This window comes from Macaca nemestrina, chromosome 8, assembly GCF_043159975.1.
Source record: "Macaca nemestrina isolate mMacNem1 chromosome 8, mMacNem.hap1, whole genome shotgun sequence".
Taxonomy (NCBI): Eukaryota; Metazoa; Chordata; class Mammalia; order Primates; family Cercopithecidae; genus Macaca; species Macaca nemestrina.
The window spans coordinates 114,209,206-114,235,719 of NC_092132.1; the positions used below are offsets into that span (position 1 = coordinate 114,209,206).

The 26,514-nt window shown below is 41.7% G+C and overlaps 1 protein-coding gene and 2 long non-coding RNA genes across 4 annotated transcripts in view; 2 read left to right on the forward strand and 1 right to left on the reverse strand.

Annotated features, from left to right (window-relative positions):
• Positions 1 to 26,514, forward strand: part of LOC139355861 (uncharacterized) — a 169,333-nt gene that overhangs the window by 15,136 nt on the left and 127,683 nt on the right. The gene's annotated exons all lie outside the window — the stretch shown is intronic.
• LOC105476550 (uncharacterized) overlaps positions 1 to 26,514 on the forward strand; it is a 61,843-nt gene that overhangs the window by 14,825 nt on the left and 20,504 nt on the right. The window contains exon 2 of the long non-coding RNA XR_984125.2: positions 12,177 to 12,267. This is a non-coding gene — a long non-coding RNA (uncharacterized lncRNA). The remainder of the gene's footprint in view (positions 1 to 12,176; positions 12,268 to 26,514) is intronic.
• LOC105476549 (indoleamine 2,3-dioxygenase 2) overlaps positions 16,754 to 26,514 on the reverse strand; it is a 69,775-nt gene continuing 60,014 nt past the window's right edge. For both annotated transcript variants that reach the window (XM_011732565.2, XM_011732564.2), the window contains 2 exons: positions 20,059 to 20,207; positions 16,754 to 18,216 (listed from right to left, as the gene is read on the reverse strand). In XM_011732565.2, coding sequence (XP_011730867.2) covers positions 17,861 to 18,216; positions 20,059 to 20,207 — 505 coding nt within the window. In that variant the 3' untranslated portion in view covers positions 16,754 to 17,860. The remainder of the gene's footprint in view (positions 18,217 to 20,058; positions 20,208 to 26,514) is intronic.

Here is a 26,514-nt window from a genome sequence, read left to right on the forward strand (position 1 = left end):
AAATGGAACATTTCAATATAATATATGCATTTATAACACTTTTCTATATGTTTTTGGAGGGAGACAGGTATGTGGGCCATCAGAACACGCTAGGCACGTGATGTTTCATATTCAGATGGTTATAAAGAACTTAAGCTTTTTCTTTTCAGAAGGTAAAATTCTCTTTCATTAAATGTGAGATGAATGATGGGTAATGACTCATGGTGCCCTTATTAACAGGGAAAAGATGAACGTATCATAAACCAGTGGTTCTCAAACTTGAGCTTGTAATGACATCACCTGGGAACTTGTTAGAAAAGCAAATTCTTAGGTTGAACTCAACATTTACAGCATAAGAAACTCTCAGTCTGTGTTTTATCCAGTTGTCCAGGCAATTCTGATGTACGACGAAAGTTTGAGAGCCACTGCTGTAAACTTAGAGACCGCAATCCGTTTAGAGAATTGACTCGTGACTCTGAGAACACATAGAATTTCTTCCAATCTGAGAGCAGCTATTTCACATAAGCAGGACTCTCTTTGTATCAGTGGAGCTGAAGTTGAAGGTAACGTTACAACTTTTAATGCAAACTGACTGGCCTATGGCAAAAGCCGAGTTGTGTCTGTGCTGCGATTTTATACTGTTCCTATCAAATGCTACCTTTACTCCCTTCACTTCCTTTACTCTCCCTTGAAATTTTACTAGTAAAATGCAATAACTGTATTCAGTCTTTAAGCCCATTAAGATGCAAATTCCTTAGGTAGTGCTAATACTTTTATCCTTTATCAATCTCTTACACAATGGAGTGAGTTTTAGATTCCTTTCTGAGAAAAAGTGTTGAGGAACAGGAAGGGCACTGAGAAAACTGGACTATTTAAGAAAGATGAATGGATTGTACTGCCTACTTCAACATGCATTCATCCCCTTCTCTACTCTTTTGAACAAAATCCCAATTTTTGCTGGGTTCCTGACTATACTGTTAAGGAACTGAATTTGCCAGTATCCATTGTAGCTAGGAAGACTATGAGACTAAGTTACAGCCAATTGAAAGAAAACAATATTCAGGGGGCTTCCTGGAAGTCTCTTCAAAGGGAGAAGGTTGCTTTCTTTCCCCTATTCTTTCCCGTGACCTGGAAGGCAGATGTAAAGGCTGGAGCTTCAGTAGCCATGTTAAGCCATGGGATAGAAGAACCCTCCTGAGGATATCAGAGCAAAGAGACAGCAACTTGAGTCATTAATGACACTATGGAGCCACAATTCCACTCCTGGATATTTATTGTTGTTGTTGTGGTGGTGGTTGTTGTTTGAGACAGAGTCTCGCTCTGTCACCCAGGCTGAAGTGCAGTGGCAGGATCTCGACTCACTGCAACCTCTGCCTCCCAGGTTCAAGTGATTATCCTGCCTTGGCCTCCTGAGTAACTGGGATTACAGGCGTGTGCCACCACACTCAGCTAATTTTTTTTGTTTTTGTTTGTTTGTTTTTAGAGATGGAACCTCACTCTGTCACCCAGGCTGGAGTGCAGTGGTGCGATCTTGGCTCACTGCAACCTCCACTTCCTGGGTTCAAGTGATTCTCCTGCCTCAGCCTCCTGAATAGCTGGGACTACAGGCACATGTCACCACACCTGGCTAATTTTTTGTACTTTAGTATAGATGGGGTTTCATCGTGTTGCCCAGGCTGGCCTCGAACCCCTGAGCTAAGGGAATTCACCTGCCTTGGCCTCCCAAAGTGCTAGGATTACAGGCATGAGCCACGTCCCCCCGGCCAATTTGTGCATTTTTAGTAGAGAGGTGATTAAACCATATTGACCAGGCTAGTCTCGAACTCCTGACCTCAGGTGATCCACCCGCCTCAGCCTCCCAAAATGCTGGGATTACAGGCGTGAGCCAACACACCCAAGCTCACTCACGGATATTTTAAAACACTGGAGAGAAACAAACTTCTATCTTTGGGATTTGTAACATTTTGATTCTATAAAATACAACATTGCTTTAATAGAAGAGACGTAGCCAAGTTGTGGAGTTGGCAACACAGCAAGAGGAGTTTAGAAGTCTGAGAGCCAAACTCCTTGTACTTTACAGGTTAGCCAATCCCATCAGGTGGTGGGGTATCACATTTCCTCACCCAGAAAACCAGCTCCACCCTGTCAAGAGTCTCATGAACTTTTAGCTCTGTAAATTTCAGTTCTAATTTGTCCAAATTCTGTAGTATCTCCAGTTCTCTCAATCAGTGTTGCAATGTCCCACAACAAAGCAGACATCATTTTAGCTTTATTTGAAAAGCAGATATTTTATATCATTTAGAATTTAGCAGTGGGATTGGAAAAGCTCTTCTGTAGGGAACATGATAGTAATTAAACAATGGTAGAAAAACACTTCCTTGAGGCCTGGCACATTGGCTCATGCCTGTAACCCCAGCACTTTGGGAGGCTGAAGCAGTCAGATCATCTGAGATCAGGAGTTTGAGACCAATCTGGCCAACATGGTAAACACTATCTCTACAAAAAATACAAAAATTAGCTGGGCGTGGTGGCCGGCGCCTATAATCCCAACTACTGGAGAGGCTGAGACAGGAGAATCACTTGAACCAAGGAGGTGGAGGTTGCAGTGAACAGAGATTATACCATTGCACTCCAGCCTGGGTGACAAGAGTGAAACTCGGTCTCAAAAAAGAAAAAAAGAAAGGAAAAGAAAAGAAAAGAAGAATGTTTCCTTGAAAAGATAAGATGCAATACCATTTCTTACTTTTTCCAAAGGCCTTCCTTTGAGGTTCTTGGATCATAAACTTCCCTTCCAGGTGAAGCCTGAGAGGATAAAAATGAGTGAATGTTTCAATGACTCTGTATCTTGGATTTAAGAAAGCAAGTTTTCTTCCACACTGTTTGACAGTGTGTCTAAAATTCCTAGCAATTAATCATAGCAACAACAATGGCAGCAACCTGTTACATTTTTGCTTTATATACAGACACTATTCTAAATGCTTTACATTCATCAACTCATATTCATACCCTATTGTGTGGATATTGTTATTACACTAAAATGTACACACAGAGATATTACAAATGTGTCTATTGGAGGAACTGGAATTTGTACCCAGCAAGTGTCATGGAAAGGAAGGATGTTGTGAGCAGATTTGTGTGGAAAATATTCTGTACTTCAATCACTAATCCAAATGCATGTTTATTATGAGGTCTATAGGGGATTGAGGAATGGATAGTCTAGATTTATTGTTTTCATTTGTTTCAAATGAGAACTTTTAATGCTCTGATCAGCATCCTTATTTTTTATTATTTAATTTATTTTATTTATTTTATTTTTTTTTTGGGAGACAGAGTTTAGCTCTTGTAGCACAGGCTGGAGTGCAATGGCACCATCTCGGCTCACTGCAACCTGCGCCTCCCAAGTGCAAGCGATTCTCCTGCCTCAGCCTCCTGAGTAGCTGAGATTACAGGCGTGCTCTACCATGAGTTTTATTATTTTTTTTTTTTGTATTATTAGTAGAGACAGGGTTTCACCATGTTGGTCAGGCTGGTCTCCAACTCCTGACCTCAGGTGATCCACTGGCCTCGGCCTCCCAAAGTGCTGGGATTACAGGTGTGAGCCACCACACCCAGCTTCAGCATCCCTATTAATCATTGGATATGAATGGATAAGAGAAATGATAAATAACTGTTGAAGTTTAATTTCTTTTATGCTTGATTTGCATTTTAAAAGGTCGGACAAGGTGAAGATGAGCAGATTACGTAGATATCATATTGTGGCACCTCAGTTCCATCCATATTTCCCCTCCAGAGTTGCAATATAATTTCAGTGATTGCCTAACTAGGACATGTTCCAGTGGACTGTCTATTGGCAAGAACCTGATATACTCCTGGTCTTACAATTGCAGGTATTCCTCAGGAGTCACACTTGGCCAAGTGCGGTGCAGTGGGAGTGGGTTGGGGGCAGTGAGGAGAGAGAGATTTAATTCCAACAATATTTATCTTTTCTTGTAGACAAAAACCCAACGAATCTCTTTCAAAGCCCAAGGCAGTGATTTGGCTTTTCCTGTTTGAGTATTTATGTGATCTTCCTTTGCAGTTCTTAGTCCTGTCACTAATCTTCTTTTCACAATTTGACTCCATTTCAGTTTCTCTGACAGCAAAGATCCTCAGATAACCCTGATCACAGAGTAGGATAAAGAATTCTTCTCCAACTTTAAAAGAAAGTAACATTTATGAGCATTTCTCTTTTTAAATAAAAAATATATATAAAAAGAAAAATATCCATAGGTCTACCATTTACAGTACTTGTATTAACTTTTAGATATAAACAAAATACCATTTATTTTTGAAACAAGAGGGATCCATCATGATCTATTTAATGTGGGTCTTTCTGGAGGCAGGATTTTGGGTGAAATAACTATATGCACACACACACAGATGTATATATATTTATATATATAAAACAGCTTTATTGAGATAAAATTTACATATTATACAATTCACCTATTTAAATTGTACAATCAAATGGCTCCTAGTACATTCACAGAGTTGTGCAACCATCATGACAATCAATTTTAAAACATTTTCATCACATAAAAATGAAACTTCATCACAATATTTCTAAAACGAAAATTCTTTGGCCCGGGAAATCAGTGGAGAATCCACACCTTGCTTGGAGCTTGGCATTCATTGTGCGGGTTGCTATTGCCCCCTCGTGGTAAATGACTGGATCTACAAGCAAAGATTAAACTTTTCAAAAAAGACTCGTAACCATCCATTCCCCAGCCGTAATGTTTGCCAGGGTCTGGGGTAAAATGGACATCAGCATAGCATCTTTACACATATTCAAAGATTATAAATCAATTTATCAAATTATTTTAAAAAAAGATGCCATATCATCTTACCTTCATAATGACCTGGAAGCCCATATTCAGATTAAAATTCGCAGACTCCTTGGAATTCCATGTCAAACAAGAAGACGTGGAGCTAGTGGGTCTCAGGTCCAGCTTTACTCTTCCCAAGCCGGGTCTGTTTCACACGTCCAGGGGCCGCTCCATCCTGCATGTAGACATCCCAGTCCACCTGGCCAAGATCCATCTCCACACCTCCAAAGAGCCCCCTCCTCCCCACACACTCACTGGCGAAGGAATACCGACAGCACAGTCAAGAGCAAATCCACTGAGCTCGCTGCAGCCTGGAACTCCTGGGCTCAAGCGATCCTCCTGCCTCAGCCTCCCAAGTAGCTAGGACTACAGACACATGCCCATAGGTTAAATGTTTGATTTGTTAATTTTTTGTAGAGATGGGTTCTTACTATGTTGTTCAAGTTGGTTCTGAACTCCTGGCCTCAAGTGATCCTCCCACCTCGGCTGCTATTTTTAAATAAAACCATTTATATAACAGAAATTAAGTACTGCAGAGTATAATTTCAAATGTATAGTTATATTTGTATTTTAATAATATGGCTGGGCACAGTGACTCACACCTGTAATCCCAGCACTTTGGGAGGCCGAGGTGGGTGAATCACTTGAGGTCAGAAGTTTGAGACCAGCCTGGCCAACATGGTGAAACCCCCGTCTCTACTAAGTTACAAAAATTACCTGGGCATGTGGCTGTAATTCCAGACACTTGGGAGGCAGAGGTGGGAGAATCACTTGAACCCGGGAGGTAGAGGCTGCAGTGAGCCAAAATTGCACCACTGCACTCCAGCCTAGGCAACAGAATGAGACTCCATCTTAAAAAATATGAAAACAAAATTAGCCGGGTGTAGTGACAGGCACCTGTAGTCCCAGCTACTCAGGAGGCTGAGGCAGGAGAATGGCGTGAACCCGGGAGGCAGAGCTTGCAGTAAGCTGAGGTCGCGCCACTGCACTCCAGTCTGGGAGACAGAGTGAGACTCCATCTCAAAAAAAAAAAAAAAAAAAAAAATATATATATATATATATATATATATATATAAATCTATATATATAAACACACACACACATATAAAGTACATGAACATGTGCATAATTATTGTATTATTATATTATTGTCGTTTGTCTGGCATGGCTGTGTGCTCAGCTGGTTCTTGAAAAGCCTGGTCATTCTAAGGGCAAGTCCCGTTAGCCCCAGGACTCTTCGCTCTGTGAAGAGAGATACGGCCTTTGAATGGCCAGAACAGGGTCCCACGGCCCACTGCAAATGATTTCTGACACACAATATAGATAAAATCTCTTAATGATGCTGTTAGGAAGGAAGAAAGCTGCTTACGGACAATTAAAGGCAAATGTGTAATAGAGTCTGGTCTGATACCTGTACAGCTGTTGCAGAAGCATGTGGTCCAAAAGATTTGTGAGTTTACAAAGGAAATTACTTTGCAAAACAAAAGCATTTATTTTTGATGATGCTTACACTCAAGAACTCAGTTTTTTAATGTTACTGTGAAGCAGATGCTAAACTGCAAAAATTAACTAGCAATTGCATTTTAGAAAGCAATAATATCCAACTCCTTTATTAAGTTTACTGTTAAGTGAACAAAGAAAGAGAAGAGTATTTCTTCCATTAGCAAAGCAAATAGGACATCTGTGCACCAGACAAAATTTGGTGGGTGAAATTCACTGCTGTGGAAGCAATGAATGAGTTGTAGGTACAAAAAGTTTTGTATTCCAGATTTTAAATTGAATAGGATCTCACCGTTTTTAAGAATTTCTTTCCTTCTCTTTTTTATTCTTTGTACTTCTACTTCCTTCCTTTTATTTCTTTTTTTATTTTTCCTTTTTTTCTTTCTTTCTCTTTCTTTCATCTTTCCTTCTCCTTTTCCTCCCTGCCTCCCTCCCCTTCCTTCTTTTCTTCCTTCCTTCCTCCTTTCTTTCCTTTCTTCCTTCCTCTCTCTCTCTTCCATTTTCCTCCTTCCTTTATCCTTTTTGATTAATTTTATTTCAATTAACCCTGTTTTAGAGACAACAAAATGCAAAAACAAAGAATGAATTTCAAAGTAACAGTAAGGGAAGAAGAACTCGGTCTATGAGCCTCACTGTCCTGACTTTCTGCTCTGAAAGCTGTGAGATCTTTGGGTTCCAGTTTGAGAGGTCCCATCACCTAAAGTCAGCCCAGGGATCAGACAGTATCGGGCCTGAGAGCACCACAGAGTGAGCATTACATGTTATCAAGCTGTTACTTCTGTAGTGTTTTTTGTTTGCTTGCCTTTAAAATCACCCTGATTTTTTATTAAATTCTCCTTAGAATTACTACAGAAATCAGCCCGGCATGTTGGCTCATCCTTGTCTTCCCAGCACTTTGAGAGGCCAAGGCGGGCAGATCACTTGAGCTCAAGAGTTTGAGACCAGCCTGTCCAACATGGTGAAATCCTGTCTCTACTAAAAATACAAAAATTAGCCAGCCGTGGTGGCACATGCTTGTAATCCCAGCTACTCGGGAGGCTGAGGCAGGAGAATTACTTGAACCTGGGAGACAGAGGTTGCAGTGAACTGAGATTGTGCCACTGCACTCCAGCCTGGACAACAGAGCAAGACTCGGTCTCAAAAAAAAAAAAAAAAAAAAAATTTCTATAGGGATCCTAGCTGGACTCAGGCATAACATTAAAGAGAATCATTGTCCCCTTGTCCTCTTGTCCCCAGCAGTGGTGAGTGGTGGCAGCAGCCAAGGTGAAGGTGTCTTGTGTACTAGCTTTAGGAATATAAGGCCTGGTCACTTCTTCCTGGGTAGAGAGTCACCCTACATTCCGTACCTCAGAGCCTTGAGTTTTAGTTTTTTTTCTTTTTTTTTTTTTTTTTTTGAAATGGAGTCTTGCTCAGTCACCCAGGCTGGAGTGCAGCCGCACAATCTTGGCTCATTGCAACCTCCGCCTCCTGGGTTCAAGCAGTTCTCCTGCCTCAGCCTCCCGAGTAGCTGAGACTACAGGCACATGCCACTACATCCTGCTAATTTTTGTATTTTTAGTAGAGACAGGGTTTCACCATGTAGGTCAGGATGGTCTCAATCTCTTGACCTCGTGATCCACCCACCTCAGCCTCCCAGAGTGCTGGTGGTTATTTTTTTGAGACGGAATCTCGCTCTGTTGCCTAGGCTGAAGTGTAGTGGTGCGATCTCGGCTCACTGCAACCTCTGCCTTCCGAGTTCAAGCACTTACCTCCCTCAGCCTCCTGAGTAGCTGGGATTACAGGCACCTGCCACCATGCCCTGCTAATTTTTGTATTTTTAGTAGAAATGGGGTTTCCCCATATTGTCCAGGCTGGTCTTGAACTCTGGACCTTGTGATCCACCCGACTTGGCCTCCCAAAGTGCTGGGATTACAGGCATGAGCCACTGTGCTTGACCTGAGTTTTAGTTTTTATTACGAGAGGCAATGGTTTTGTTCCACAGGGATTACCCAGCTTAGAAAGTATTTAGTTGTAAACTAAGTAAGGTTTGTCAGGGTGGAGTTCCCCACTTCTCTCTCAGAAGCTTCTATCCAATCCATTGCTGCCTACCTTCTGGACATCTCTTAGGGGACGGCTACACTCTTCGCCATTTTTTACCTCCTCTCCATCATTGTGAAAGGAGGACTCTTTCTTTGGGAGAGGCTGTAGGGAGAGTGTGTGTCAGATACCATAGCTTATCCTAATTCAGGTTCTTTTTAAGGACCCCAGGGATGATTAATTTTATGTCAACTTGGCTGAGTCACGGTGCCCAGGTATTTGGTCAAACATTATTCAGGATGTTGCTGTGGGGATATTTTTCTTAAAGGAGATTAACTTTTAAACTGATGGACTTTGAGTAAAGCAAATAGCTCTCCATAATGTGGATGGACCTCTTCTAATCAGTTGAAGGCCTGATAGACCAACAACTGACCTCCCCTGAGCAAGAAGGAATTAGCAATTGTTTTCTATATGCCAACAGTGAATAATGTGAAAAAGAAATTTAAAAAAGTAATCCCATTTATAATAGCCATACCTAAAAATACTTAGGAATCAACTTAAGCAAAGAAGTAAAAGATCTCTATAATAAAAGTTATAAGACACTGATGAAAGAAATTATGAGGACACCAAAAAATGGAAAAATATTTCATGGTCATGGATTGGAATAATCAATATGGTTAAGATGTCCCTATTACCCAAAGTAACCTACAGATTCAATGCAATCCCTATCAAAATACCAATGACAGTCTTCACAGAAATAGAAAAACAATCACAAAATGTATATGGAACCACAAGAGACCCCGAATGGCCAAATAAATGCTGCACAAAAAGAACAAAACTGGAGGAATCACATTACCTGGCTTCAAATTATACCATAAATGTTATACTACAGAGCTACAGTAACCAAAACAGCATGGTATTGGCATAAAAACAGACACACAGATCAATGGAACAGAATAAAGAACCTGAAAACAAATCCACACACCTACTGTGAACTCATTTTTGACAAAGGTGCCAAAGGTACACTGAGGAAAACACAAACTCTTCAATAAATGGTGCTGAGAAAACTGAATATCCATATGCAGAAAAATGAAACTACACTCCTATCTATCAACAAATACAAAAATCAAATCAAAATGAATTACATACTTAAATCTAAGACCTCAAATGATGAAACTACTACAAGAAAACATTGGGGGAAAATCTTCAGAACATTAGTCTGGGCAAAATCTTTTTGAGTAATATCCTACAAGCATAGGCAACCAAAGCGAAAATAGATAAATGGGATCCCATCAAGTTTAAAAGCTTCTGCACAGCAAAGAAAACAATCAACAAAGTGAAGAAACAACCCACAGAATGGGAGATAATATTTGGAAACTACCCATTCACAGAAGATGAATAACCAGAATATATAAGGAGCTCAGACAACTCAACAGGAAAAAATAATTGAATCCGGGTAAATGGGTAAAAGATCTGAATAGAGATTTTTCTTTTTCTTTTTTTTTTTTTTTTTTTTTGAGACGGAGTCTGGCTCTGTCGCCCGGGCTGGAGTGCAGTGGCCGGATCTCAGCTCACTGCAAGCTCCCCCCCCCCGGGTTTACGCCATTCTCCTGCCTCAGCCTCCCGAGTAGCTGGGACTACAGGCGCCCGCCGCCTCGCCCGGCTAGTTTTTTGTATTTTTTTAGTAGAGACGGGGTTTCACCGTGTTCGCCAGGATGGTCTCGATCTCCTGACCTCGCGATCCGCCCGTCTCGGCCTCCCAAAGTGCTGGGACTACAGGCTTGAGCCACCGCGCCCGGCCCTGAATAGAGATTTTTCAAAAGAAGATACACAGATGGCAAACAGGCACATGAAAAGGTGCTCAACATCATTGATCATCAGAGAAATGTTAATCAAAACTACAATGAGATATCACTGCATCCCAGTTAAAATGGCTTTTATTCAAAAGATAGGCAACAACAAATGCTAGCAAGGATGTGGAAAAAAGGGAACACTTCTACACTCTTGATGGGAATGTATACTAGTCCAAAACCACTGTGGCGAACAGTTTGGAGATTCCTTAAAAATCTAAAACTAAAAATTAAGTTACCATATTATTCAGCAATCCCACTGCTGGGTATACACCCAAAAGAAAGAAAGAAAGAAAATTAGTCTATCAAAGAAATTTCTGCACTTCTATGTTTCTTGTGGCACTGTTTATGAAAGCTAAGATTTGGGAGCAACCTAAGTTTCCATTAGCATATGAATGGATAATGAAAATGTGTTATATATTTAGAATGGAGTACTATTCAGTCATAAAAAGAATGAGATCTTGTCATTTGCAACAACATGGATGGAACTGGAGATCATTATGTTAAGTGAAATAAGCCAGGCAGAGAAAGACAAACACTGCATGTTCTCACTTATTTGTGAGATCTAAAAATTAAACTCATGACACAGAGAGTAGGATGATGGTCACCAGAGGCTAGGAAGGGTGGTTGCGGGCTGGGGGCAGGTGGAGATGGTTAATGGGCACAAAAAAATAGAAAGAATGAATAACATCTACTATTTGATAGCACAACAGGGTGACTACAGTCGATAATAATTTAATTGTTTTTTTTTTTTTTTTGATATGGAGTCTTGCTCTGTCACCAGGCTGGAGTGCAGTGGTATGGTCTTTGCTCACTGCAACCTGCGCCTCCTGGGTTCAAGCGATTCCCCTGCCTCCCAAATAGCTGGGACTACACAAGCATGCCACCACGCCCAACTAATTTTTTGTATTTTAGTAGAGACGGGGTTTCACCATGTTGGCCAGGATTTTCTCAATCTCCTGACCTCGTGATCTGCCCGCCTCAGCCTCCCAAAGTGCTGAGATGACAGGCGTGAACCACCGCGCTTGGCCTGTAAATTTTAAATTTTAAAATAAAGAGTGTAATTGGATTGTTCGTAACTCAAAGGATCAATGCTTGAGGAGATGGCTACCCTATTCTCCATTATGTGCTATTTTCACATCTCATGCCTGTATCAAAACATTTCATGTACCTCCTAAATATATATACCTACTATGTGCCCACAAAAATTAAAAATAAAAAATTAAGACAAAGAATTATGAATTGTGCTTACAGATGGTCTTCAGACATAACCGGCAACAAAGCTATTCCCTGGGTCTCCAGCTTGTTAGCCAATCCTGTAGCTTTTGGAATTTCTAGCCTCCATTATCTCTCTCACTCTCTCTCTCTATCTACATACACACACGCACACACACACACACACACACACACACAGAGTTGGACCCCCAAATATCTGTAGGTTTCATGTCTGACATCTGTAGATTTAACCAACCACAGATGAACACTTTTCAGAAAAATGAAACAATAAGAAATAATAATATGACAATAGAAATGATACAAATTGAAAAACACACCTTAACTATTTACATGGGATTATTAGTAACTACTTACATAGGTATTATTAGGAATCTGGAGGTGATTTAAAGTATGCAGAAGGATGTGTATAGGTTACATGCAAATATTACAATTTTATATATAAAGGACTTGATCATCCCCTGATTTTGGTATCTGCAGGGGTCCTGGAACCAATCTTCTACTGATACCAAAGGACTACACACACACACACACACACACACACAAACACACACATATATATACATATATAAAAAATAGTGTTCTGTTTCTCTGGAGAAGCCTGATGTAAGGTTTTAATTAAGGAATCTCAAATATTTATCAAGTTACTGAAAGGAGAGATCTATATGTCAGCATAAATTTGGTGAAGCTTCCCACTGAACACATGAATGGTACCTACTCCATCCATTTGCAGGACTGACTTACAATAATTGAAGATGCAGCCTCCTTAAGATAGAAAGAAAACAAGCATTTTCCTGACCTCCACTGGGCCCCTGGCAATAAGGGTGAGTATCCTGAAGAAAACCATCTTTGAGGGCAAGAGCTTGTAGACCTCCCCTCTATTCCATTCAATCTGGGTATGGATTTATTCTGCAATTGTTGAGAAACCATGGTGTGTTAGACACCACCATTCATTTTGATTTTATCTGGGTGAACCTAAAGTATAATCCCATGGCACCTTCTTGTTCTTATTGTGAAACAAAACTTACAGGCCGGGCATGATGGCTTACGCCTGTAATTCCAGCACTTTGGATGGTCGAGGCGGGCAGATTACTTGAGGTCAGGAGTTCGAGACCAGCCTGGCCAACATGCTGAAACTCCATCTCTACTAAAGACACAAAAACATTAGCTGGGTGCCAGGTGTAGTGGTGCATGCCTGTAATTCCAGCTACTCCGGAGGCTGAGGCAGAAGAATCACTTGAACCTGAGGGGCGGAGGTTGCAATGAGCCAAAAATGCACCACTGCACTCCAGCCCGGGCAACAAGAGTGAAACTCCATCTCAAACAAAACACAACATAAACAAAAAACCAAAAAACATAAGTCCCAGACCAGAGTGTGTCTATCCTGGGATCTGAATCTGGGCCAGTTTTTCAGTCTCTTTATCCTCAGCCATAATTCTGCTCTTACCTCCATGCACATACACACATGACTCCACACATGCTCCGAGGGTTTCTGCAACACTTATTCTTCTTCTTTTCTTTTTCTTTTTTTTTTGTTTTGTTTTGGTTTTTTGAGACAGAGTCTCACTCTGTCACCCAGGCTGGAGTGTAGTGCCACGATCTCGACTCATTGCAAACCTCCACCTCACCGGTTCAAGTGATTCTCATTCCTCAGCCTCCCAAGCAGCTGGGTTTACAGGTGTGAGCCACCGTGCTCAGCCTCTGCAGCATTTCTCGACTGTATGTCTTCCTCCCTCTTCTCCACTTGCCTCAGAACTCACAGCGTGAGAGAGCACACACTTCCTACTCCTACTGCTTTTTCTTCCCTAGACATTTCTTCTTATCCAGACCATGAGGATCTTCAGGGAATAAGCAGCATCATCACAGTACAACCATTCACTCAGTGCCAATTATCTAACAATATATATGAGCTTGACTTTTCGCAAAAACACTGCAAAGTAGCTATTATCTTCATGTAAAATGTGACTATTATGACTCAAAAATGTTAAGCAGGCCAGGCACATTGGCTCACGGTAATCCCAGCACTTTGGGAGACTGAGGCAGGTGGATCACCTGAGATTGGGGGTCCCAGACCAGCCTGACCAACATGGAGAAACCCCATCTTTACTAAAAATACAAAATTAGCCAGGCACGGTGGCTCATGCCTGTAGTCCCAGCTACTGTGGAGGCTGAGGCAGGAGAATCGCTTGAACCCGGGAGGTGGAGGTTCCGGTGAACTGAGACTGCGCCATTGTACTCCAGCCTGGGCAACAAGAGCAACTCTGTCTCAAAAAAAAAAAAAAAGAAAAGAAAAAGAAAAAGAAAAGAAAAAGTTAAGCAAGGTAAACCGCTTGTACATCTTGTGTTATAAGTAAATGTCTACATTAGACACTCAGGTTTGAACACCAGCTCTGCCATTTCTTCAAGCTCAACAGTCACACCCCTACACTGTCCTAATAATATTTCTACATTAGATAGCCATTTTTTCACTGGCGTGCATACCCTTCATCCCTAGGAAACTTGAGAAAACCTTGTTCTGTTCTGTAGTGGAAGCTTTACCTTGACCATTATACATCAACCTGAAAATGGAGTTCCTTGCTCCAGAAAATCATACCCGACAGATGAACTAGGTTAATTGGTTCATTGTTGCTCATTAGCAAACAAAATAAAAACATTTGCTTTTATTTCATCCTCGTGTATAAGGCTTAATGACAACAAGCGAACACAACATATTCTGAAGGCTTTGAAAGATAAAATTTTGTACACTTCTCTTCCTACCTCATTTAATTTATCCAGTTTTCCATTTATTCAATATTTATTGAAAATTCTGTGTCAAGTTTTGTGGCCTTTTTGAGTGCACTTGAATCCTTTAAAAGTAAACCAATTAAGATGATTACTTGTTAAGCCTGTAACACTAAGTCACAAAATAGGTCCCCATTTAGTACAGGTCTAGGTTTAAAAGCTGAAGCGACTGTGGCATCCTTTCTTCAATACTCAAAGGTCCTTGCATCACTCACTACATGTCTACATGATTTCAAGACAAATCCAGATTCTATCTCACTTTTCTTGCTTGATTGGGTGTCATATCCCTTTTATTCACCAATTACAAGGAGGTAGACAGCAGTTCCAAGCTGTGTTCTGGTTCTTAGGAACCCCTAGACATGATTCTCTCCAGTTCAAGGGCCAAACAGGGAGAATGGTAATGTGATAACCACCATTTAGCTCCATACAGTAATTATGAAATCACCTCTTTTATAAATAAGCAAACTGTGGCTATGAAAGTTTAGACAACATGTCTGTCAGTGACAAAGCTGGAATACAAACCCAGATTTTTCAGCTTTTTTTTTTTTTTTTTTTCTTGAGACGAGTTTCACTCTTGTTGCCCAGGCTGGAGTGTAATGGCGCGATCTTGGCTCACCTCCACCTCCACCTCCCAGGTTCAAGCGATTCTCCTGCCTCAGCCTCCTAGGTGGCTGGGATTAGAGGTGTGCCTGCCTAATTTTGTATTTTTAGTAGACATGGGGTTTCTCCATGTCGGTCAGGCTGGTCTCGAACTCCCAACCTTAGATGATCCACCCACTTCGGCCTCCCAAAATGCTGGAATAACAGGTGTGAGCCACCACTCCTGGCCTGGTTTTTCAGCTCTTGAAGCCCATAGTTTTGTCAGTTTCTACCTCCCCGCATATCCAAATAAGAAACGATCATTTTATTGCTTTGGATTCAAGAAGCTGGAGGAATATAATGTTCTCTTTTGACTATATATATGCAATCTATGCTCTGAGCCCCACCTCATAACCAAATAAACTTTTGTTGACATTTTCCCTTTGTGCCAGGCACTATCACTTCTGTTATTTGTATCTACCTTGAGACCCATCTGATCATCTCGATTTTATAAGAAATAGGAATCTGAGAATTAGTGACTTTCTGAAATTGGTCAAAAAACATTGTTTTAAAAACAGGAAAGTCAGAAATCAAACAAATCTTATTCTAAAGGTCATGAGCTTTATACCTGAGAGTGACAGTGGGGAGGAATAATGGTTTGGATTATTCACCAATGTGCTTCTGTCCTCTTCTGCCACCTGTCCACATCCTTGGACCATGGCACACGCTCAGCCCAGGTAGTTAAGACTGGCTGAGTTTACTGATCCCAGAGCAAATCAAAGAACAACAAATATATTCATGCTCACTTTTTGAGGTTCAAAATAGACTTTTCAAACACAAGAACAGCATGCATAGAGAAAAGGCGTTCTGAGTCATGGTAGCCTAAGTCTTTGAGCTGAGACTGACCTGAACAACAGGCAGAGAGAATACCGTCAGAGCCAGGCATTTTCCTTGGCCCATCCAGACTAGAAAAGGATTATTCCTTATGGGTTAGAGAAGAGAGGGCAATGTCAGCAGCAGGGAAGAGCATCTGAAAGTGTCTCTGAGAAGAAGCTCTTGGTCTTTCCTGTCCACCTCATCTTTGCCAGACCAAGCCCTGTGGAGATAGGACAGGAAGGGCCCTCCCCGTGCCCCAGGTGGAAGACACTGGTTCATGGCGTCCTACCAAGGGCCCCGAGAGTTCACAAGCCTGCAAAATTCTCTTTCCCTCATGACACTGGAAAGAGGAGATGGTTGCTGTGGTTAAAACAGTCTCCAAATATTCCTAGGGCAGGTGGGAAGTAGTCAGATATTTTTCCAGGTATTGTGATAGGACCTTGAGGGCTGGAGAATGTGAAGGGCTTTGAGACATGATGACACAGGCCACAGGTTGCACTTGACCAGTGTCCACGTGAGGAGAGGGACTTCTTAGCATATATGAACTTGGCAGAGGCTGCTCAGTGATCAAGATACTAGATAGGCTCCCTGGAATTCAGAAGCTATTCCAGGTATATGTGTGTGCACAGCATGGAGGGTGAGGGGCAACCTTCAATTAACAGAATTTATTTTATTCTAAATTGGTCTGATTGACTGGGTGTAATGGCTCAGGCCTGTAATCCCAGCACTTTGGGAGACCATGGTAGGTGGATCACTTGAGGTTGGGAGTTCAAGATCAGCCTGGCCAACATAGTGAAACCCGTCTCTACTAAAAAGACAAAAAAAAACCCAAAAACATTACTTAGGCGCGGTGGTGGGCACCTGTAATCCCAGCTACTCAGGAGACTGAGGCTGGAGAATCACTTGAACCCAGGAGGTAGAGGTTGCAGTGAACAGAGGTCACGCCACTGCACTTCAGCCTGGATGATAGAGTGAGACTCCGTCTCAAAAATAAATAAATAAATAAATTGGCCTGATTAAAATTTTCTCATTTTCTACTGCCAGGTGGAATGAGCTCTTGAGATAGAAACCAAGTCAATAAAAGCATTTACATTTATTTGCACACTAACCACATCGATTTACTACTTATTCCCAGTTTTCTTATTTACTTATATAAGATCCATTCTTTCATTTTACAAATACAGATTTTCAGAGTAAGAAGAGAGAATAATTCTTCTAAAAATAAAGAAAGGCATTACAATACAATTTGCAAATCTAGGTACCACGTGGAAAGTCTCATCCGTTCTCAACGTTCCTGTATCATTAACTGCTCATTTTCACACTGGTGACATCCAAGTCCTTATTGTCAGCATCCTCTTTCTTCCACATCTCCACTGGAGCATTTCCAACCTCCTGCCACCAAACTCAACACATTCAGGGAGAAGAGGGCTGGTCTGGGACCACAGAAATCCTTGTTCTAATCTTGGAGGCAGTGCTCAGTAGGAACTTAATGAATTGTTAAGTGAATTTGGTTTTTTTGTTTGTTTGTTTGTTTTTTGAGACGGGGTCTCGCTCTGTCGCCCAGGCTGGAGTGCAGTGGCCGGATCTCAGCTCACTGCAAGCTCCGCCTCCCGGGTTTATGCCATTCTCCTGCCTCAGCCTCCCGAGTAGCTGGGACTACAGGCGCCCGCCACCTCGCCCGGCTAGTTTTTTGTATTTTTTAGTAGAGACGGGGTTTCACCATGTTAGCCAGGATGGTCTCGATTTCCTGACCTCGTGATCCGCCCGTCTCGGCCTCCCAAAGTGCTGGGATTACAGGCTTGTGAATTTGTTTTTTAAGAAAATCAGCAGGTAATGTATCCCCGGGCAATTTTATCTGATTTTTGAAATTCAGATTGGTTTTCTATTACTTGGCGAAGAGAATGGGGTACAGTCACTCCTCTTGGGGGGTTCTGCATGAGGAAGTATCCATGATACTTGCTGTTAAGCAGTGATCAGGTAGAGAAGGAAAGTCTTGGCCACATCAACTCTCCTTTGTGAAGTCAACAGTTCTCGACAAGGAGATTATGGTGCTCTGTAGAGCAGGAACATGAATAGGGCTGAGATCCTTCCTGGATGATCCCAGGCAGAACCCTGACCCTCATTCTCCAGGCCCACCTGCCCTCCATGGGGGCTCTGCATTGCTGGGGAGAGCGCATTCTCCTAACCATGTGGGTGAAGGATTGACTCCAAGGTCTTATCCCTGACACTCTTAAGGAAGCTCATAACTGCAGTTCCACCTGTGCCCCTGTCTTCTAAAGCCTGAGGAGGCCCTGGGAGATGGTTTGGCTTCCTACGCTTTGCCTTGGCCGCAGCTGTGATGAGGTATCTGGTGACCATGGTGATGTGATAGCTCCGCAGGTCTACCAGGGCCTGCACACACTGGTTATAGGCTGTCAGCAAGTGGTCCTGTCCAGAGGACAGGACGTAGTCCCTCAGGGAAGGTGCCGAGTGGATGTCTTCTATGAAGGCCTTATGGGAAGGAGGCATGTAATCCCTCATTCGGTACAGAAAGTCAGCTGAAAGAAACAATACAACAAAATGTCATAGCTCCACATGGAAATATAGCAGAGCTCATCTGCTGCTGCTTCTTTTTTTTTTTTTTCTCAAGATAGGGTCTTGCTCTGTCACCCAGACTGGAGTGCAGTGGTGTGATCTCAGCTTACTGCCACCTCTGCCCCTGAATTCAAGTGATCCTCCCACCTCAGTCTTCTGAGTAGCTGAAACTACAGGTGTGCGCCACCACACCCAGTTAATATTTTTTGTATTTGTTTTAGTAAAGATGGGCCCTTGCTATGTTGCCCAGGCTTGTCTTGAATTCCTGGGTGCAAGCGATCCCCCCACCTCAGGCTTCCAAAGTGTTGGGATTACAGGTGTGAGCCACGATGGTACCCAATCTTGTCTGCTTTTTCAGACAGGAATGCACCAGAAACTGTTGCTGGTGTTCTAATTCAAATCTACCTTGGCCCTTTCGTTTGCAGACTTCACATACTCAAATGCATATTTCTAACTGTTGACAGGAGATGGAGAAGAGGAAACAAAGTAAGCACATCTCAGATGACAGAGTTGGCACTAGATTTATTTGCCAATGTATAAATATTTACTACATAACAAATGTAAATGAAGTATCCAGTTGGTAGCTGCTATGAGGAGTATCTTCAAATGTAGGACACAAACCCTTGAACTGACTAGCTGAATACTCTGGTGAATTTTGTTTTCCTCAGTGCTTTGTTTTGGAGGGAGCATAAGAAAAGGAGAAAGTTGGCCGGGCGCGGTGGCTCACGCCTGTAATCCCAGCACTTTGGGAGGCCGAGGCGGGTGGATCACGAGGTCAGGAGATCGAGACCATCCTGGCTAACACAGTGAAACCCTGTCTCTATTAAAAATACAAAAAACTAGCCGGGCGCCTGTAGTCCCAGCTACTCGGGAGGCTGAGGCAGGAGGAACCCGGGAGGCGGAGCTTGCAGTGAGCCAAGATCACGTCACTCACTCCAGCCTGGGTGACAGAGTGAGACTCTGTCTCAAAAAAAAAAAAAAAAAAAAAAAGAAAAAGAAAAGGAGAAAGTTATACAGACCTGTGAAGGCAAAAAAGATAAAGAATGAGTCACTGTTTTAGTAACAGCCTCTTGACGCCAAATGGTTTAAAAATCAAATCAATAGATATTTATAGGAAATTCATTATGGGTTTAATAGTATGCATGGTAAGTAAATCAACCACTGACATCACCAAATGCCAAAATCCATGAAAAATTATCACAGTTCTAAAGAACCAACTTGAATCTATGACACTAAGTTCTGGTGATTCTTTTTCTTCTAATCCAACTTGAAAACTCCATAGTATGAAGTGTCTTGTTTGCAACTGTTAAAAACTTAACTTGATCCTGGCAGGTAAGAAAATGAGCAATTTCAAGCTTCCAGGGTGATAGATCCCTCTGCTAGTATAAGTAGATTTGGCTAGAGGTTGCACCATTTTGTGGGGAAGGACTTTCTCGGAAGAGCCCAGACCTGTTTCCAGCTGGCCCAGGCTCATAGCCTTCAAACTCTACATCTCTCCCCCATTTCAGAAAAAGGAAGCTAGTTTCTAAAGATCCAAACCAAAGTGATAGTGAACAGTTGGAAACAGAGCAACATTTTAAGATTTGGAAGTAAAACCCAAGATCAAGCTGAGATCTGATATTCCAATATTAATTGACTTGACACAAAAACATTGGCAGTCATGTGGTTTCTTGGCTGACTTAGAGAAGTATAAACTTCATGACATTTTAATTTATATTTGGTTTTATCAGTTGGTTAAAAAAAAACAAAAATCCCTCTTCTCTTCCCCCCTCTCCTCTTAAGGGAAAACAAAATGTCTGACTTACCACTTTCCTTGCTATGACAAATGCCTAAGAACTCATCAAAGGCATGAAGCACTGTGCTCTGAGCTGCACTCCCGCCCGAGTATTTCAGGGGCTCTTTGGAAACTCCTTCATACATCAGTCCTGCAGGCATTGCTGGGTTATCTTTCCATCTAAGCAAGAGTAAAAGTGAGAGAGAAGAAAAGGGTGCAGGGAGGTAATGGTACATTTTCTGACATGGAAACTGAGAGTGAAGGAGAAAGGGAAAATGATTTCAACGGTAATTTTAGGGTGAGGGATTGGGGGTATCTTTGTAGGATAAGTACTAAAGCATCATCTTCACTCCAGCTTCATAACAAGCTATAAATTCATAGCCCTGTTCTTCCTCATCTAAAGGGTTATTCCAGAGAAGTAAAGGCTATTTAGAGAGGAGTTTGTAGCACTGGTCCCATGACATATTTATTGCAAATACTCGGTTATAAAGATGTCCTCAGTGCTGCTCAACAGGAACATTTCAGGGGCTCTGGAAAAATCTTCTTCACTTCCTTCGCTAATCTCAACCTTGATGACCAGATACTTATAACTCTGCCAAGTAAAGAGCCTCACAAATATACACAAAAACCCACAATTGCATACACGGATACACACAAATGAAAACACACACACACACACACACACACACACACACACACCCCTTTGCCCTTCCCTGAAACAGTGATAATTGTTAACAAGTCATCACAATAAACTATCAATGCTGGATATTACCTAACTTTGTAATCTGTAATGTACAGATGTTACCTGACTTTGAGGATGCCTTTATCAAATACTTTGTTGACCACAGGTATTGATAATAAGGATGGATGAGAAGAGTAACAGCAGGAAGCACAGAGCAAGCCTGTGCCTTACCAGAGGCTGAAGTCAGGGACACGCAGAAAGGCTGGGACTGGGCTGCCGGCCATGCTCCACGAAGCAGCTGTTCTCTCCTTCCTTCCCTTCCCTCTCTTCTCCTCCCCACCTTTCCTCTCCTTCTTTGTCTCTCTGATTCCTGTTCTTCACTGTTTTCTCTGAGTTCCCCCTCTTTATGCCTCCATCTGTTTTACTCATTTTCCTGTGTCTGACTTTGCATAGTCTTGAACAATCACAGAGTGTGTGGGCAAGACTTTATAATGAGTCCAAAACAAGAACAAGCTCATGTCACATTTGCACCTACCATGCTGTATAGTTTATAAAGCATCTTCGCATTCATTTTCTCATTTGACTTCTTGTGTGTAGATCAGGACAGGTTTTTGGGTTTTTTTTTTTAATACTTCATTTCATAGATAACTAACAAAGACTTAAAGCAATTAAGGTTCCAGGATCACACTGTTAAAGGATGATAGAAACAGAACTTGATCCCCAAACTTGCAATTTTCCATCTTCATTTCTACAAGAACCTCGTATGTGGATTTCCATTTTTACTAAGGAATATCGTCTTTTCCTCCTATAGCCAGAAACAAGTTACTTTCTTTGTTATGAGTTTAAATAACAGATTTACATTGATGTGGCACCATTTTTCTGTAATTCTGAACGTCATTTTGCTCAAGAGAAGGGACACACACACACACCATATACACATACAAAAGCCACAGACAGACTGCCATGTTTGCTGTTCGTGATATTTTCCAAATACTGCTCTGAGGCTGGAAGTGCTGTAGGGAGCCAGGTTGTTGTCACTGGGGGCTCCTTGGGTTGGCTGTGCTACGGCTTTCACTGGGTAAATAGCACAGTGGCCTTCGTAACTCGGGCACCATCAGTCTGAAAAGAGATGTGGTACAGAAAGAGTGCAGGGGAATGGCGGGAAGAGGAAAGGAGAGGTTACTACTGCCAGGTCCTGACAGGCTGCAGCTATTAGGAGTAAGGCCTCTACCTCTATCAGATATGGAATTTAATTTTAGCTTTGCTATTTATTAATAGTGAGCCTTGGCTTAGTTAATTAACCTCTCTGAGCCTCAGCTTTCTCATCTGAGAAAATTAGTATCTACTTTATTGGATTATTGTGAGAACTAATTAAAATAATACCTGCCCAGGGCCTGGAACATGTTAAGCATTCAATGAATACTAGCTATTTTATCATAATTTTTAGAGTGAATGGGAATCCCGGCTCCCTTTTCATTACTGTTTAACTTTGTACAAATCTTTCTGAGCCTTTGTTTTCCCAATTTATATTTGCTTCCTACAGCTGTTGAAAAACAAAATAGGCTCCAGAGAGGTTTTGTGACTTGTCCGTTAAGACCCTGGTCCAATAAAGTTGATGAACATTTTATGGGGAAGAAATATGAAAGACATAACTGCTATTGGGTGATATATGGGCACACTTGTTCGGGTTTTTCTTTGTAATCCAGTTGATGGTCTTATGTAGTTATTCGGGGCTCTTTCACTAGCTCCTTCCCATCTTGAGTACTGCTAAATGTTGCACTCTCAAAGGGTCAGTCCATGGACTGCTCACTACTCTCAATTTCCAAATGGTTTTATCTAGCCTCATAGATTTAGAAAACAACTATATCCCAGCTGGATGGGGTGGCTCACGCCTGTAATCCCAGCACTTTGGGAGACCCAGGTGGGGAGATCACTCGAGGTCAGGAGTTTGACACCAGACTGGTCAACATGGTGAAACCGCATTTCCATTAAAAATATAAAAATTAGCCTGGCATGGTGGTGCACACCTGTAGTCCCAGCTACTTGGGAGGCTGAAGCAGGAGAATCGCTCGAACCCAGAGGCAGAGGTTGCAGTGAGCCAAGATTGTGCCACTGCACTCCAGCCTGGGTGACAGAGCGAGACTCTGTCTTAAAATAAGAAAAAACAAAGCCTATATCCTGACTATTTAGAAATGTAAAAAGCTATTTACACCTATAGCTGGACCTCTCCCCTATATTCCGGACCCATATATCCAATTACCTACTTTATATGAATGTGTCCCTAAACTGATCTCCTGATTTCCTTTCTTCTTTGCTAAACCTGCTTCTCCTATAGTCTTCCTCATTGGAGTAAATGATGTCTCTGTTCTTTCAGTGAACCAGGCCCCCAAAACCTGCAAATTATCTTTGACTCACATCTTTCCATTAACTTTGATTTCAGTACATATCCACAATCTGATCATTTCTCAACACTTTTAGCCCTTGTACCCTAGTACAAGCCACCACCCTGGATTGTAGTGATAGCTTCTTAAATATTTTCCCTGTTTCCATCTTAATTCTTGGAGTCTGTTTCCTACTCAGTCAATACAGAGATGATTTGCAACTGAAGGCAGATCACGTTGTTATTCTTTTCAAAACGTGTCAATGTTGTCCATCTTACTCAGAAGAGAAGCTGACAAAGCTCTACACGATCCGGTCTCTACTGTCACCTCACTCTTTCTCATTCTCCCCTGAGTTTTGCAGTCCTGCTGGCTTCCTGCAGCTCTTCCACCATGACCAACACGCTCCCACCTCAGGGACATTGCACTTGCCATTCCTTCTTGCGACTCACTCCCTCACTTCCTCCAGGTATCTGCTCAAATGTCATAGAGGGTTGTGGCACTCTTGGACCACAATAAACAAGAAAATTTGGCCACTGTATTCAACAGTCCCTAATACACTCTATCCTGCTTTCCATTTCTTCATTGTGCTTATCGTTGTAATGTATATTGTATGATGCTTCTATTAGATTTACTTGTGTATTAATTGTCCATCCCTCACCATGGAAATGTAAGCTCCAGAGGGGCCAAGTTGAGGGTTGGTTTTACTGCTTTATTCCCAGCACCTAGAACTGACATGGGGTAGGCACTCACTAAATATGTGATAAATGAATGATTTAAAAATAGCATCCTATAAGTATGTATTATATAGCCAGAATATGTAGACCCAAGCATAGTTCTTGAAAGAACGTGGCCAGCTTAAAAGAGCCATCCAGTGTCTCAAATGGTCAAGGGACATTAATCAATCTGTTTTCAGTGCCTTGCCCTGAAGAGATGTCACATTGAAGGTGACAGAGCAAATATCAGCATGAAAGTCCAAAAAGATAAAAGAAGCACATCTACTTTCAAAACTCATGTTCTCTAGCTTGCAATTCTAGTCTGAGGAAGGGAAAGGGTGTTTCTTTGAGCAATCCAAATATTGCTCCCATACATTCTCAGGTACAAGCTGCTACTGTGAAAAAAGAGGAACTATTTTCCTTTCAAATATCTGTAGGCATGATTATTTTTAACCTTTCTTGTAGCAACCCCAAGAAAACGGGAAGTTTTGGTAGGAAAAAAATGAGATGGTTTTTTTGCAAGGGCTAATAACTTCCTCAAGAAATTTAATGTGAGTGGAAACTAAAACTAAAAGGAATGAATATGTGTCATCTACACATGAAATATCTCCATTCTCCTAAATAAAAATGTTTTTTAAAAAGCAAGCAAAAAGGCCGGGTCTGGTGGCTCATGCCTGTAATCCCAGCACTTTGGGAGCCCAAGGTGGGCAGATCACCTGAGGTCAGGAGTTTGAGACTAGCCTAGCCCACATGGTGAGACCCCGTCTCTACAAAAAATACAGCCGGGCTGGTGGTGGGTGTCTGTAATCCCAGCTACTCGGGAGGCTGAGGCAGGAGAATCACTTGAACCCGGGAGGCGGAGTTGTGGTGAGCCGAGATCATGCCACTGCACGACTCTGTCTTCAAAAAAAAAAGTGCCAATACAGAGATGGAAGAAACCACATGACAAGGAATACTGGATGCCTCAAGAAGCTGAGAGCAGCTCCTGTCTGACAGCCAGCAAAGAAACAGATCTCAGTTCTGGAACCACAAAACACTGAATTCTGAAAACAACCTAAATGAGTTTTGAAGGGAATTCTTCCCCTGATCTTCAGTTAAGAGCCCAGCCCAACAGATAAATTGACTTTGGCCTTTTGAGACCCTAAATGGAAAAGTCAGTTGAGCTTGCCTGTGATTCTGACTTACAGAATTGTGGAACGATGAAGGCGTATTGTTTTAAGCTACTAACTTTGTGGTAAATTGTCGTGTAACAAGGAAAAACATATAGATTTAGAGAGCAATGTGAAGCACAAAGGGATTTTCCAGAATTAGGTGCTTCCTAAGTGCCAGTCTGTTTCTGCATCTATAGTATAAGGCCACTATGTGGTAGCAGGAAATTTTTAAAAATGGTCCATTTTTCTTTTTCTAATCCTTCAAAGGTATACAGAGAAAGTCCAAATACTAAGTACACTCTCAGCTCCATTTCTGCACCCTTCTTTTTGTTTTCCCTTTTCCCCATAAACCATGCACCCATTACTCTCAATCTTGGAAATCTTTTTGCTTCCACTCTGTACCCTCTACAAGGAGGATTCCACCCCCACTCTCTCTCAGGCTGGACTCTGTTTGAAGTGCTTCACACGTCAAACCCATCCAATCTGGAGAAAATACTTAGTATGTGTTGCTACTCTGTCCTTTCACCAATGTAATACAGTAGATTTTTAGCATTTGCATGTCTCTTGCTATATCCAGACACAGCTTCAGATTATTTCCATTGATAGCATTTCAGGTATCTCCCAGTTAATAAGATGGCCCACTAGATGATATCTATTCGACATATTCACCTCATCCAGCGATTGCCTCCACCTTTCATTTTTCACTGTTTAAAAATTAAACAAAAACAAACCAAAAACTCTTAATTTCCAAAGTTAATAGGAAGGCAATCTGATTAAAACATGTCAAGGAAGGAATGGCTAATTTGTTTAAGCAAAGCAAGTATCTAAAAGTAGAGTTATCAACCAGGCGTGGTGGCTTACGCCTGTAATCCCAACACTTTGGGAGGCCAAGGCAGGCAGATCACCTGAGGTCAGGAGTTCGAGACCAGCCTGACTAACATGACAAAACCCCATCTCTACTAAAAATACAAAAATTAGCCAGGCTTGGTGACAGCCACCTGTAATCCCAGCTACTTGGGAGGCTGAGGCAGGAGAGTTGTTTGAACCCAGGAGGCAGAGGTTGCCATGAGCCAAGATGGTGCCACTGCACTCCAGCCTGGGTGAAAAGAGCAAGACTCTGTCTCAAAAATAAAATAAAATAAAATAAAATAATAGTAGAGTTCTCTCTGTGGAGAAATCTTAAGCCATGTGACAAAAGAAGAGTACTCAGAAAATATGAAACAAATGGTTTGGGGTAGTGTCTTAGTCTGTTCCTGTTGCTACAACAAAATACATTAGACTGGGTAATTTGTAAATATAGATGTTCCTTAACTCACAGTAGGTTACATCCTGATAAACCCATTGTAAGTTGAAAATATCATAAGGCAAAAATGCGTTTAATACATCTGACCAACCAAACACCTTAGCTGCCTTTAAATGCACTCAGAACACTTACATTAGCCCACAGTTGGGCAAAGTCACCTAACACAAAGCTTATGTATGTCAACATGTTGAATATGTTATGGAATTTATTAAATACTGTACCGAATGTGAAAAACAGAATGGTCATATGGGTACTCA